Raw genomic sequence first — 12,714 nt, 5'->3', positions numbered from 1 at the left:
AGTTCAGTTCGAGCTCCCAAAGTCAGGTTTCATGATGGTTTTATTTGTTCTCTTTCTCCCCCCCCCACCACCACCACTCCCCCGCTGCGTGGCTTTTATATCGAGCTTGGTCAGACTGCCGCAAGCCGAATTGTTGCTCATGGACAATGAATGGAAATTAGTGATTAGTTTCAATGGTTTTTTTACGACCGCCGGTGGCGAGATGCGAGCCAGATTTGAGTAGAAAAAAACATAAAACACTGACTTTCTCAATGTTTTATCTGTAACTGACGGGGGGGGGCAGTTATATGATGCAACATGAATGGAGAAATAAAACTAGATGGCCTCAATTAGCAGGATGTCTCATCTGCAATTAAATATACTCTATCGCAATATGAATTGTGACATTGTATTGTATGTCTGATATGTAAGTTGTGTATCTTATTTGTAGTGTCTGTTTGTTCAGGATTGTCTGTCTCATCTGTATCGTCTCGCTCATTTATAACGTGCGCCCAGCAAATTAACCCCATATAAACAATTTGCATAATTTGCTAAGCAATCCATTCTTATGCGTGCGCACACACATATTCATGCACGCGTCACATGCCAAAGAATCCATTTCAATTAAGCCTGAGATAGTGGGCAGTGTCGGAGGGGTGGCGGGGGGCGCCTTTATTTTTCATCTCCCCGTTTAAACGAAGAACACCGCTTCCATCCGCAGAGAATCCAGCGCGGAGCGACGCGCGCGCCTCTCACCGGCAGTGCAGCCGTACTGGGGGCAGCAGTCCCCGGGCTGTCCCGTGGCGTGCGACAGCAGCACGCGGCGGTGTCCAGGCTGGCACACGGTGGGCACGCAGCGCTCCCGCTCGCACTCGCAGCGCGAGGGACGCGGGCAGCACTCTCCCTCCGCCTGCTCGCCGCCCCGCAGCGCCGAGTCGGGCGGGCACAGCGGGGGCTTGGCCTCGGCGCAGCGCACGCCGCTACAGCTGGGCGGCACGACTGCAAACGTAACGGCGAAAATCACGATCACGGTGCGCTCGGCGTACTGATTGGAATAGGGTTTTTATAGTCGCGATGCGCGTGTGGAAGTGTGCGTGTGCAAGGTCCGTGATTGTTTACAATATGCACGTAAATTGTATATATATGGTAGATTTATTGTCGCATCTCTGGTGGCTTGTGAGAGATGGCGATGGTGGCTTTGGCGAGGCCTGCAGCCAGCAGTGGATATAATTATGATGCTCAGTGACGTAGCTATCCAGTGTGTCGCTTTTCATTCCTCAAGCCAAGGTCCATTCCAACCACACTGATGATGATTAATATGATATGTTACGTTTAGGCTAACGGAACTAGACTAAACAAACGGGACAGAGCATGTGTAACAAACAATAAATACGGAGACAAAATAATCGTATCAAATCATGACCCCCATATTAAAACCAAGGAATCATACGGAGTGGGGTTGGATTCTTACATGCCTGGTGCATGCACTCGATTGTGAACACTGGGGCCTCATTGTGATCGTTAAGGAACACTGATGATGATGATGAAGGTAATGCACAATCATGAATGATTTTAAAGTTAAACAATGTATCCCTGGGCGACTCCGGTTCACAGCAATGAGCCGAGATTCTGAGTTCAAATTTAGATTTCGACCACCCGTGGTTAAGCGAGCTTCTCAAGTGGAGAAAGTCAGTCTCAGCCCGTTGTCCTAACTGTTACCAGAACTACAGCACCGCTTTCAATAACCCCACTCTTTATCTCAACGACTATCATCTTATGTACGATTTTATGATTGCTGTTCAGCGCCTTGGAATAAGGCGCGATATTTATCTACATAAGATAACAACACATGTTTACTTAAATTAGCTAAATGCAAACTCTTGACAATTAAAAATGTCAGTTGTACTGCCACAGAGTAAACATTTTCCAATGTAACAAGGCATGAAGACATCGCAGAAGAAATTCTACAAATGCTGATTCTTTCGGCCGTTCTATGCTATACCACGGGGGATTGAGCATGGATTGTTGGGCGTAAAGAATTGATCCTTCGTCTCCTGACATGACTCCAATAGCACAACTGTGATGAAACTGGGAATGCGTCACGAACATTATTCACAGCGCTCATCTTGTTATGCGTCCGTGGCTAGGGGAGTGGGACGTGTCTGAGAGGCCGTTCACTCGAGGAGATGGAGCAATACAGTGAGGCACCAGATGGATTATTGCGTACACAGGATTGTGAGAGGAGTCAACTTGTGGTGACCTTCATCTAGCAGTGGATTTACCACGGCTGATGACGACAATGAGCAATTGGAGAACTGTTTCCAAAGGAAAACTACCACTGACTTCTCTCCAATATTTCTCATTCGGCGGTGGCTCTTTGATTAACCAGCAGGCATCGATCCGGGCCAGGATTTGAACTCACGATCGCACACTTGAGTGTCTGCTGCTCCCACAATAGAGCTACTATCTGGCTCTAGAAAGAAAGAAAAAAACACGATCGATGATTGTGATGGATGACAATAAATAGCGAGTGTTATTCTTCATAATTGGTTCAGAAATTCCCAAATCCCATGGTGCCAAAAGAAAATTGTGAAAACTTCTCCAAGGCACGAGATGTAACATCTGTTACAATTAATGAACGGGGATATATGAGGCTTGGCAAGCCACGTGGGTACGGAGGGTAAGAAATAGAGGGAATCGTTTACAAAGTTCCTGTGGGGCAAGGTGATGACGGTCTCCCTTTCAGTATGAATACTGCGGCAGGGAAAGACGATAAAAAAATACTAAAACGAGTGAGATATAATACGAGCAAGAAATAGAAACGTTTTAGAATGTGCAGAAACGTTAATGAGACCGTAAGATATCGTGCAGCTCAGCAATCATGCTGCTGTTATTAATAATGGTGTGTACAAAGTAAGTTCACATTCAAGTACCACAGTATATGTGTATTTACTCTTTTCCTACATTAAACAAATACATTTTGCTGTTATGTTCAGCTTACACAATACAGCACACATATACAAACAATGCAATGCTTAATTGTCTGCTTATGGTACGAATAAACAAGACGGTTTTATATATTTAGCACAAGTGATTGCGGAGTACAATACATCTGAGGTCTGTTAGTGAAGGACGTGTAACTTGGTAATTGCCAAAATATTGGTTAAATAAATGTACAACTACCTTGGCAGTAATGCACAAGAGCCTATATATTTTTCTTTAAATCACACTCATCATGAACACACCGCCTTATAAGAGAAGATAATTATTAAACTATATAGAACATGCCGGGTCTGACCGGGGAGGTGGGGGGGGAAGGCACAATGGTTAGCACAATGCACTATGAACCCAGCGGACCCGAATCGGATTTCTCACTCGGGCTAACATCAATGGCAGGCGATATCTGAACTGGTGCTGCTGTGAAACATTTGTTTTTTGAAGGCCCCTTGAAGGGTTTTTCAGAAAAGTTGCTTTGAAAATCACTTACGCGGCCATTCTCAGGCAGATAAGGCTACACTGCTCCGTGAGTTTTCCAAATAGATTCTGTATCTCGATTAACAACGTCGACGGGCGTGCCAGGAAAGAGACCAAAATAACAATTTAAATAATTTCACGTTCACAACTCTTCATGTTTTAACAGTTCCCATCCGTGGATGGTATCACAACACAAAAGGTTGTGCAAAAAATATATATTATCACTCCTCCATTGGCCCAGAAAACTGCCTGCCCTCCTAAAGCTAAACTTGTATGGCGCACGGAAGCGGGGCATTTCATTTTCTCTAAGGGGGTCTGTTTATAACCCCACCCCCCGCCCCCACAGGTATGCATGCCCGCTTAATGGGAACAGCCAGGCTTCTGCACAAGCCATCACTGTAGAGCACAACTGATTAACAACGGGATACGCACACGGCATCTCCCAAGGAACCCACGTCATTGAAAGAAGCACATTGTGCTTTTTTTGTTGTTTTGATTAATGCTCAGCAGAATCTCGGTTGCTTGTAGTCGTTTTGGTTTTTTCTCCCCGCGACTGCACTGCCACTGGGAAGAGCATCGGGCTGCATGCACCGGAGATGCGGTATCGCGCCTGTCACCGAACGGCTGGATAGCCACGCAGCAGCAAATTAAATGCTTACGGGCACGAAACTGCAAAAATAGGTAGCGCCTTGTCCTTTGGTCATATACTTTAACAGCTCCAGAAAATAGCAGTGTGCCAGACAGACCCTGAAATAGCCGTGCCAAAGGCAGCAGCCAAGATGACAGCTGCTACATGAGCAACGGTGCCGAAACATCGAGAGGATGGACCGACCTCGCGTTCACTGAATATCGTAAAAATCTCACAAATGGGGGAACATGCAAACACATTCCGGTTGAAACGTGTTCACATTGGACTGATGTGGTTCTTCAGGATTCCGATTGCTATCTGTTCGGTTTGACCATCGTGCCTTGCCGAAAATCTAATTTGCAGCCGTTTGCCCATCTACATGTCTGGTTCAAGAACTCCCCACACTGTGGTGGTGATGTGTTGTTCAGTAGGTGGTAAGATGGCATGCCCTACTGTGAGAAGAAGACTTGGGGAAGTGAAGGTAAACTATTTCACTAAACTTTTTTTTTTTTACCAGGTAAGGCCCACTGAGCTATATAGCTCTTTTTCAGAAGCGATCTGGCCACAAATGATAGCTCAACGAAGTGGCTTATCGCGTGCAAATTTATAGCCACAAAATACTCTACACGCATGTTTCCAAATGTGGAGGGAAAAACCGGAGGGCCCGGAGAAAAATCCAAACGACCATGGGGAGAGAGACGTGCAAACTCCAAATTTGTAAGGTTTTAGGGTCGGGATCGAACCCAAGACCTGTTAACCAGGCGACGTAGTTAACGTCTCTCCAACGTGGCACCCCAGTGATGCAGTGGTCAACGCAATGCCGCGACGAGCCCAGCAACCTCAGTTCGACTCCTCGCTACAGCTCACGTAAGCGGTGAGCGATATCCGGTCCGGTTGTGGCCCCTCATCTTAACCAAACGGCACTGACCAGCATGGAGAAGTAGAGTCAAACAACCCCCGTGACCAACACGGCGTAGAGAAGCATTCCTCTCGCAGTGAACGTGCTGGAAATAAGTTTAATTTAGATGAAAGATGTTTAAGCCACATGGTCTAAATCAGTGGTTCGCAAAGTGTGGTCCCCCGGACCAGCAGATGGTCTGCGACGGTCCTCCAGGCGGTCGGTGGGCCTGTAATGCAAATGCAGGTTGATCTGGACAATGATGATCAACGTTCATACCTTTTGTTTCGGACATTAATTTATATTTGACTTACCTATTTTATTTTATTTTATACCTACGAGACTTTACCGAAAGAACCAAAGAAAATGGATTCCTGCAGTCACGAAAGCTTCAAATCAAGATTATATTTTACTTATGATATTTTATTTAAATTAGGTTCGGCAAACTACCCTGATTATACTACCCTAACCCTAAAATCGAAATGCCCCATGTAAAATATGTAAACCTTATAGCTGCATAAAAAATAGTTCTTACGTTCCGGTAAGATGAATCACTTTGTGTCACTGGTATTTAGAGAGGTAAATGAACGTGTTTTTTCACTCAGAGTAGGGTGCTGTGTGGTCCGTGGGCCAAAAGAGTTTGAGAAACACCGCTCGAAATGGATGCCTGAAAGCAAATCCTAATCAGTGATATTCAGCTTATTAACAATGACTGTGCTCTTAGTTATCACAGCTGCGGTTACTCTGAAGCCGTGATCATTACCTGTGCACTTACCACAGTAAGAGTGACTCTCATACTTTTGAGTGCAGCGTGGGGGGGGCGGGGGGGGCGCTAGGGGGTGTTACGTTGCAAGACATTTTGGCGCTTCAACTCGATACGTCCTGTAAAAGCATGCGAGCCCTTTTTGAAAAGAGAATCTCTCGTCGTGAGGCCATGAGATAAGGCGACCCGCCCCAGGTAGGTGGTCTGAAAAACGCACGCGTATCAATGGATCGCCTTCATGAAATCTCCCCACGAAGTGCCCCTCTGAGTGGAAACGCGTTTCGGGGTGCCAATGTGATCGCGCGCGTCCCACGGGGCCCAGACGAGACGGCGCGTCATTCTTCCATCTCTTGCCAAGTGACGTCACTGGCAGCGATCCATTTCGCTGGAGAGAGGGAAAAAAAACCCGCCGCACACACACGCACACACACACACAGACACGCACGCACGCACACACGCATGCACACACGCGCACACACGCACGCACACGCACACACGCACACGCACGCACACACACACGCCCCTCCGTCTCTGTGCACAATTATATCGAGCGGAGATGCCGTGCCAGCTATGATGGGGGGTATCACTTGGGTTACTGCTGCGAAGGGGATCGTGTGCAGTGTGCATACGCGAAGCTCCAGGCCTCGTTTTCCATATCCTTGCAACTCACTCGCAGGAGCGGCTCATTCGGTAATGTGGTGGCACAGCGGTTTAACAATGCTGCAGAATGAACCAGGAGGCCTGAGTTCAATTTCCGGCCAAGATTGCCAATCGTAGCTCTCTGTACGAACCTACACTGACGAATGTGGTGAAGCATTGTCAAGTCTAGATTTGAAGCTTTCGTGACTGCAAGGATTCATAATCTTAGGTTTTTTCGGTAAAGTCACGTAGGTAAAAGCATAGTCAAAACAACCCGCGTAACTAAATGGTGTGCGGAGACTTTCATCCAGCATTGTACTGACTGTGGGCTAGTATTATTGCATTATTTAGTTATTTATTTGCAGTAATGGCAAAACTTTGTGTGGCCGTGCATCAAACATGAATGTCACGTGTCACAAGCCGTGACTGTATCACCAATGTCTGAGCGATTGGCTCAGCTCATGTCTAGCGGCGGTTTCTGAGCCAGTGGTGCAGAGTCCGCATTGCTATGGAAGGGAACAATCTCTCTCTCTATCTCTTGAACTTCCCAGAAATGTACTTCGCAGAAAACAATGCGACTATAATCTTTTCCCACCCGAGAGAGAAGATTCTACCTCTGCCTGGGATATGAACTCAGGACCTATGAGCATGAGTCAGGCTCTGTGCCATAATGCTGTCCAGCTAGCTGTAAGTATAGTTCTGCACTTACCGAGACCACTGTGGTGGTCTATTTGTGTAACGTTCCCCTTTCATACCGCGAGTAGGTTGGCTGTCTTATTTTAAACTTTTTGTCAACATTTTGGCCGCTAGCACAAATTTTTCGAACTAATTTATTTTTGGCACGTGAACGTACGTTGCATTAGATTCCTCTGCGAACAAACTGTGTCTCGATGGGGCAGAATGTTGTTGAGAACGTTTTTTCTGCCAATGTAAAGCCAAGATTGCAAACTTATCAGACGCTGCAGATGAGCAGTACAGTAACCCTGGCAGTGTTTGTTGAGACGAGCTCTATCAGCTAGCGGCAGAAAGTGAAAAATGTCTGAAAATTCAGCATGGGAAAACATCAGAGAAAGTCAATAGGTCGTACCCTGTACCGGCACATGAAAATAAATAATACAAATGCACTTAAACTTTTAAACCCACACGGGTGTAGGAGATAGGCCAATGAAAACCCAGGCCAGACATTTGTATTTTTTTAATAAACCATTAATAATTAACCGTGTCATATTATGACTAATTAACAAATGCACTTAAAATATGAATTACAAACTTGCTTCAAATGTAATGCTCATTATGGTGAAAAAAAATGCCCGAGCTTGTTTTACTCAATTGCACTAATGCTGCACTTCTGCGAACATAGGAGTTAACATGGGCTATAATTAAGCTGAAGAGCACATTGACAAGATTGTTGGGGGGGGGGGGTCAATAATATTCATGAGCAGACGAGATCACTGGATTCACGCCCCCCCTCGGAAACACAATAGCACTGACGCGACAATGCCGCCAGCAACTCTCAGGGGCGCTACGTTGGCCCAGGAATGACCCTGAGCGATTTGAGCAGCGGCAGCGTGGCCACGCGGAAGCCCCGTGGGCTCCTGGCCTCCCGCTGCCTCCACCGCCACTCCTCGTCCCCCCCTCCCTGGCCTCCCTGGCCCATTTAACGCAGGCTCGAGTCAGAGTTGGCATTTTAGGATGTTTTTTTTTAATTGCTCAATTTCATTTCGATTTAAAGCTTTCGTAACTGCAGGGATTCATCTTCTTGGTTCCTTCGGTGAAGTCACGTAGAAGGGAAATAATAAAATAAAAAAAATAAAACATAATAAAATAATTGTATTATGTTGTATTTTTATTAAAATAATAAAAATAAAATATAATAAAATAATTTTATTACGTTGTATTTTTATTATTTTACTAAATATTTTTATTATGTTTTATTTTTTTTATTTTATTATTTCCCTTCTACGTGACTTTACCGAAAGAACCAAGAAGATGCTCAATTTCATTTAAACAATAACACCGACCTGAGGTTAAACTAATCAAGGGGTGCCATTGACCATGCATCCCGATTACACGCTGACCCTGTGACCTCACGATAGGTTCCGAGTGCAGCCCAAGCGTGGGCCCTCCTTGTGAAGGTAATCTCACAAGCCCACTTCATGGCGGGATTCTGTCAGGGCAGACCTCGGAGGTCACGCGTCTACCGCGCAGCAGCTACGGCATCTCGCGGAGGGTAGAAAGCAATGATAGCGAGGTGCGGTAGCAGCAGTGGCTTTGGCCATGTTGACATTTTGGTCTTTGACCTTGCCCTATTGAGGCCGCTCGATACCAGTTTAGTCCAGCAAAGCTGCCGTGGCAACGCAGGCTCAGCCCACTTGCACCGGCTCGCTTCCCAGCGGTCATGGAAACGCGCCCGAAATTTCACAATACAGTCACATCTGTAATTCAGTAGCTAGTATCTACGCTTATCTCGTGCTGCAGTATAAATACGGACAACAGCTCCATGACAATTGAGCCAAGCTGCCTCTAATCGCAGGGCACAGTTTTGTACACATTGTGCCCCTGCTGTGGGCTACACAAACCTTGCAGGCAATGCCAGACGTCCCCCACATTTATCAGGGAGGGCTCATCCACTTGCAGCCGTAGCAGTAGGCAATGGTGGCTATACTGTACTGATGATTCCTACCGAAGATGACACCGGTATGCAACTGTTTCATTGTGCTGCTGCTCTCTAAAAATAATAAGGCCAAAGTGTTTTGACCCTCCTCCTGAGTTGGTGTTCAAAAGCAAGGCTGTGTGCTTTGTACACACAGAAAGGTGCGGCGTCACGTGACGTGCAAGGCATGAAGGGAATACCGCGAGGTCACGATTTTGCCGTTCGGCATCTAAAAAAAAAGATCACCGCCTTGCTTTATATTACTCTTAAATCCTGATGATGCAACCTGTGCAGTATTGTGAAGTACGATACAGTAGCGATGCTCAGGGACGAGGCAAGGGCATCCCTGGGCAGGTTAAGGATGGCATGGCTAGCTAGGTTAGACAGCTCTCTAAATCGGTATTTAAACCCACGTTTGATTCCATTACCAAAAGGCGGGCCTTTGGAGGCAGGAGGGAGTGGGTTGGAGGGAGGGAGGCAGTGGTCAAAGGGCTGCAGGAGGCCAGAGATGAACACTGAACTTAGTCAACCTGAGAGTTGAAACCGTACACCGTTGGGCTAAAAACACTGCAGGTTTTGTGCCCCACGGTGCGGGGCGCTCTAACTCCCAGACTAAGTTTACACGGGGCCCCTCGCACACTGGCCCCTTTTCAAGGCGCCCCGTGCGTGTACCTCTCTCTCGACGTGGACCACGTGCGCAACATCGACACCGGCGGGCGACGGTCTGCAACTCAATGCGCGCGCGTGCTTACGCGACGCACTCGATGGTGTTTTGCAACCTTCTCGGAAAGGTTATTTTGTGCGCGGTCTTGTCCAAAGCTTTTAACAGTTTTGCAAGGTAATTGGTAAAGATTTGTTTTTTTTAAGTATACACAGGACCAGCGGATATTATATACGCACCTGCGAGATGGTTAGAATCGTTTCGGAAATTAGCTTCACGCACCGAGTCACGCTAACAGCACGAATGGTATATTTATGGTACATGCCTGCGTGGGTCATGAGGGTTATTTGACCATACGTCTCACCACCACGCCGGTCAAAGAATGTGGTGCAGGTTGGGATGTAGTTTCGCTGCATTGCCCCCACGGTAACCCCGCCAAGTCCTGTGATGACCCATGTGGGTGCGGTGATCACCCATCAAAGCACTATCCAGGCTCAAAACCTGATGAGGTTTTATCCCGGATAATCCGGGCAGCTAATTTATTACAGCATTTTAAGAGAAAGCTATATATATGTATTTCAACTCTTAACACCAGCACAATAATTCTAGAACAATTAAATTATTAAAACGTGAAGACGGAGCTTGTCGAAAGTTTACAATTTGCAGTGTTGGCATTTGATCGGAGCACGTCAGCGATGTCACAAGATTACTTGTCAATCGTTTAAGAGTTACATATTATAAAGATAGAAATAATTCAAAGAAATGGATCCACAATCAGTTCACCGATTTGTATCCTCGCTCACTCATTCCGTCTCATGCACAAATGCATATCTGTCAAGCACCTGCCCACCCAATCACTCACCCTGTTTACCACCCTCCGATGAGTAAACACAGATAATGTTGGACTAACAGCGTTATCGGAGTTGGGCCTAGGGTGCAGGCCCATTCGCCAAGGTCGAACATCCAACTCACACCCTGCGTGACCCCTACTCCCAGCAGGGGACATGTGCAAACAGATGCTGATATGCGGTGTGAGAGTAAAGCACTTGCCCCAACAGTCTGTAAAAGGCTATATGTGGGAATCTTTGTCTTGGTTTAGGGGGAGGGGGGTATGGGTAAACTGAACAAAAACTCCTGCCTTTAGCCAGCAGTCCCGTATACACATGTAATGTCTCCATTAATAAAAAATATTATGTGTCTTTGTCAATACAAAGCTGAATGAGGGCCTCCCCACGCAGTACGGAATCATGGGGATTATCTGACCATACTTTGCAATGCTGGTCAGTGCAGGTTGGATAAGCACAGCCATTATAGCATATAACTAGAGTACTGTGTGACAATTGATTTTTCTGCCCTGCCCACATTGTAGCCCTGCGGCCTGTAACACCCTGTAACAGGCATGGCGGTCACCCATCAAGGCACAATCCGGGCTCAGTCGATTCTCAGCTTCCGGGATCCGATGAGACAAATTTTCCAGAGATTTGGTCATCAGCCACTGAATGTAATGAATAATCCAAGCCAGCTCTCGCCACTGCCTCACCAAGTTTGTGGACTCTATTAACCATGCTCGTGACACTACTTGTACCAGGGAAGGGTGAGTCCGGCCTCATGGTTTGGACATAGTCCATCTTTCCATGTAAAAAAACAACAACTCCCAAATCCATCCGTGCTTAAGTTGGAAAACACGTGTTAGGGTCAGCAGTCGATCGGCTGCCATGGGAAGACGCACCGTGCATTGGCCCACATGCCGGAGCTGTTGCCCACCACACACGACCTGCCTATCAATGAACTGCGGTCTATCAATTTGTACTGCTGGTTGAACAGAGCTTGGGGTGAGGTGGTGGATTAAAAAGAATTGTGCCAGAATATCGCATCGTAGCAGCCACCTCTGGATTGTAAGTCTTGGGCGATAACGATAACATCACGGGCAGGATCCAAATCCAGAGAGAGAGAGAAAGAAAAAAACTACTGCAGTGCAAGAAGCCATGGTCATGTTGTGAGTAGTCAGGAAAGGCTTATGCAACAGCAGCACTCTCTCAGATGTATGTGAAAGACGTCACGCTCATCTCGCGAGCACGACGGGCGAGCTCGTGCTCCGGGAAGGGAGGAGGCCAATGCCTTCCCGTGCCGACAGGTGCATTTCCATTGCTGGTGGTGGCAGCCGTGGTGGTGGTGGCGGCGACTATTTTAAGGGGTGTTTTGTAAGAGTGCAGGTGCAAGTTCCATGCATCCCCAAGGGGTGAGAGGGCTGTGCGCTGGGGGGGGGGGGTAAGAAAGCAGCACTTACTGTGCATGGGGTTTGCCAGCCCCCCTCCGACCGAGTGACATAACGGCACTGATTGGTGGGCTTCGTACGCCTGTGGCCATTATAGCTGCAATGTTCCGTTGGGCGCGCGCTTGATCAAGGAAAGTGCAGTCCAAATAACGGACGGCTATCGTAGATGTGCACTTGGGCATTGTAACGATGCCATTGATTCACACATCAACGTTGATTATTGTGCTCACGATGAACGCGTGGAATAATCGTGTGCATCGGCAGAATCGTGTTGTTGTTGTTGTTTACTGCTTGTGAAAAACGTTGCGCGCACACACGTGCCATTGAGGATGATGTAGCGGACACAATTGCTACACACACAACAGGGTGGGATGGGGGTGGAATAAACACACAAACGAGGCGGTCAGAGCAAGACAAACGAGAATGGATGCTAGAAAATGTGAATTAGTAGTGGCGGTGAATTGTTACACGCTTAGTGCCTCGACTGTCCACCTAAATTGTCTGACCGAAGCTGTCTAACGACAAGTCTGAAGCTTCGTTCATTTGAAAACAGACTTTAAAGTCACGGTTAAAGGGTGGTTATAGTGTGCTCGATTCCGCGTGTATGTGCAAGCACATTGACTTATTTCCATGAATAACCCATACGGTTTACAACAATACTTATGCTTAAAATGACATCACATATGCATTATCATGATTATTATTATTTTAAAGACTGGAATGTGGTCTGTGAGGTTGCCCGAT

General features: G+C 46.8%; 1 protein-coding gene across 2 annotated transcripts in view; it reads right to left on the bottom strand.

Moving 5' to 3' along the window:
- The window catches only part of LOC144723490 (cysteine-rich motor neuron 1 protein-like), a 70,638-nt gene that overhangs the window by 41,482 nt on the left and 16,442 nt on the right, over positions 1-12,714 (bottom strand). For both annotated transcript variants that reach the window (XM_078602286.1, XM_078602285.1), the window contains one exon: positions 736-978. In XM_078602286.1, coding sequence (XP_078458412.1) covers positions 736-978 — 243 coding nt within the window. The remainder of the gene's footprint in view (positions 1-735; positions 979-12,714) is intronic.

The sequence above is a fragment of the Lampetra planeri genome, chromosome 18 (genome assembly GCF_965212315.1).
Source record: "Lampetra planeri chromosome 18, kcLamPlan1.2.h2, whole genome shotgun sequence".
In the NCBI taxonomy this organism is placed as follows: domain Eukaryota; kingdom Metazoa; phylum Chordata; class Hyperoartia; order Petromyzontiformes; family Petromyzontidae; genus Lampetra; species Lampetra planeri.
The sequence above is the reverse complement of the archived record's forward strand: the minus strand, read 5'-3'. Positions and strand labels throughout refer to the sequence as shown.